General features: G+C 51.5%; 1 protein-coding gene across 6 annotated transcripts in view; it reads right to left on the bottom strand.

Moving 5' to 3' along the window:
* The window catches only part of cacna1c (calcium channel, voltage-dependent, L type, alpha 1C subunit), a 152,229-nt gene that overhangs the window by 29,974 nt on the left and 121,573 nt on the right, over positions 1 to 682 (bottom strand). The window contains exon 33 of one of the 6 annotated variants that reach the window (XM_046071682.1): positions 330 to 515. The exons of the other annotated variants lie outside the window; for them this stretch is intronic. Within the exon in view, the coding sequence (XP_045927638.1) occupies positions 330 to 515 (186 nt within the window). The remainder of the gene's footprint in view (positions 1 to 329; positions 516 to 682) is intronic. 6 annotated transcript variants of the gene reach the window in all.

The raw sequence follows: 682 nt of genomic DNA, 5'->3' as shown, positions 1-682 counted from the left end.
GATGGCTTGCACTGATGTCGAAGCACTAAAGATACCACACCCATAAGGGAAGAAAGACCAAGTTGCAAGCCACTGGGGAAGGGGTGGGTGTGGGAGGGCAGTGGGCATCATGGCAACAACAATAGCCACTCAAGGAAAGTCACAAGGCTCCAGTTATACCAGGGCTGCACAATACAGTGCCCCTCTCCATACGCACACATATATAAACATGTAAAAGTACAAACAACAACTACATAAATATAACTCTGGACATGCTGCAGAAGATGGCAGTGGAAGCGACAGAGGAGAGACGACAGGACGAATGAAAAGCCAAAAGTTTTGGATCATACCATGGTTGGCGTAGCAGGAGGAGGGATGGAAGGATGGAAGGATGGAGGGATGGTGGAGGAGGTAGGGAGGCGGACGAGGTTACCGTCGGAGCGTACCATTGGCCTTACCACAGGGGGGTGAGAGGAGGAAGAGGAGGAGGAGGAGGACGAAGAGGAGGAGGACGAGGACGAGGAGGAGTCAGCTGGCTTTAAGGAAAGGCAACAAAGATCAGCACCAGAGCAGCGCCTTGGTGTGTGTGATTGTAACTGTGCACATACAGAGTGTGTGTGTGTGTGTGTGTGTGTGTGTGTGTGTGTGTGTGTGTGTGTGTGTGTGTGTGTGTGTGTGTGTGTGTGTGTGTGTGTGTGTGTGT

Source organism: Micropterus dolomieu, linkage group LG16 (assembly GCF_021292245.1).
Source record: "Micropterus dolomieu isolate WLL.071019.BEF.003 ecotype Adirondacks linkage group LG16, ASM2129224v1, whole genome shotgun sequence".
Classification (NCBI taxonomy): domain Eukaryota; kingdom Metazoa; phylum Chordata; class Actinopteri; order Centrarchiformes; family Centrarchidae; genus Micropterus; species Micropterus dolomieu.
Note: the sequence above shows the minus strand (reverse complement) of the source record. Positions and strands in the feature narration are given on the sequence as shown.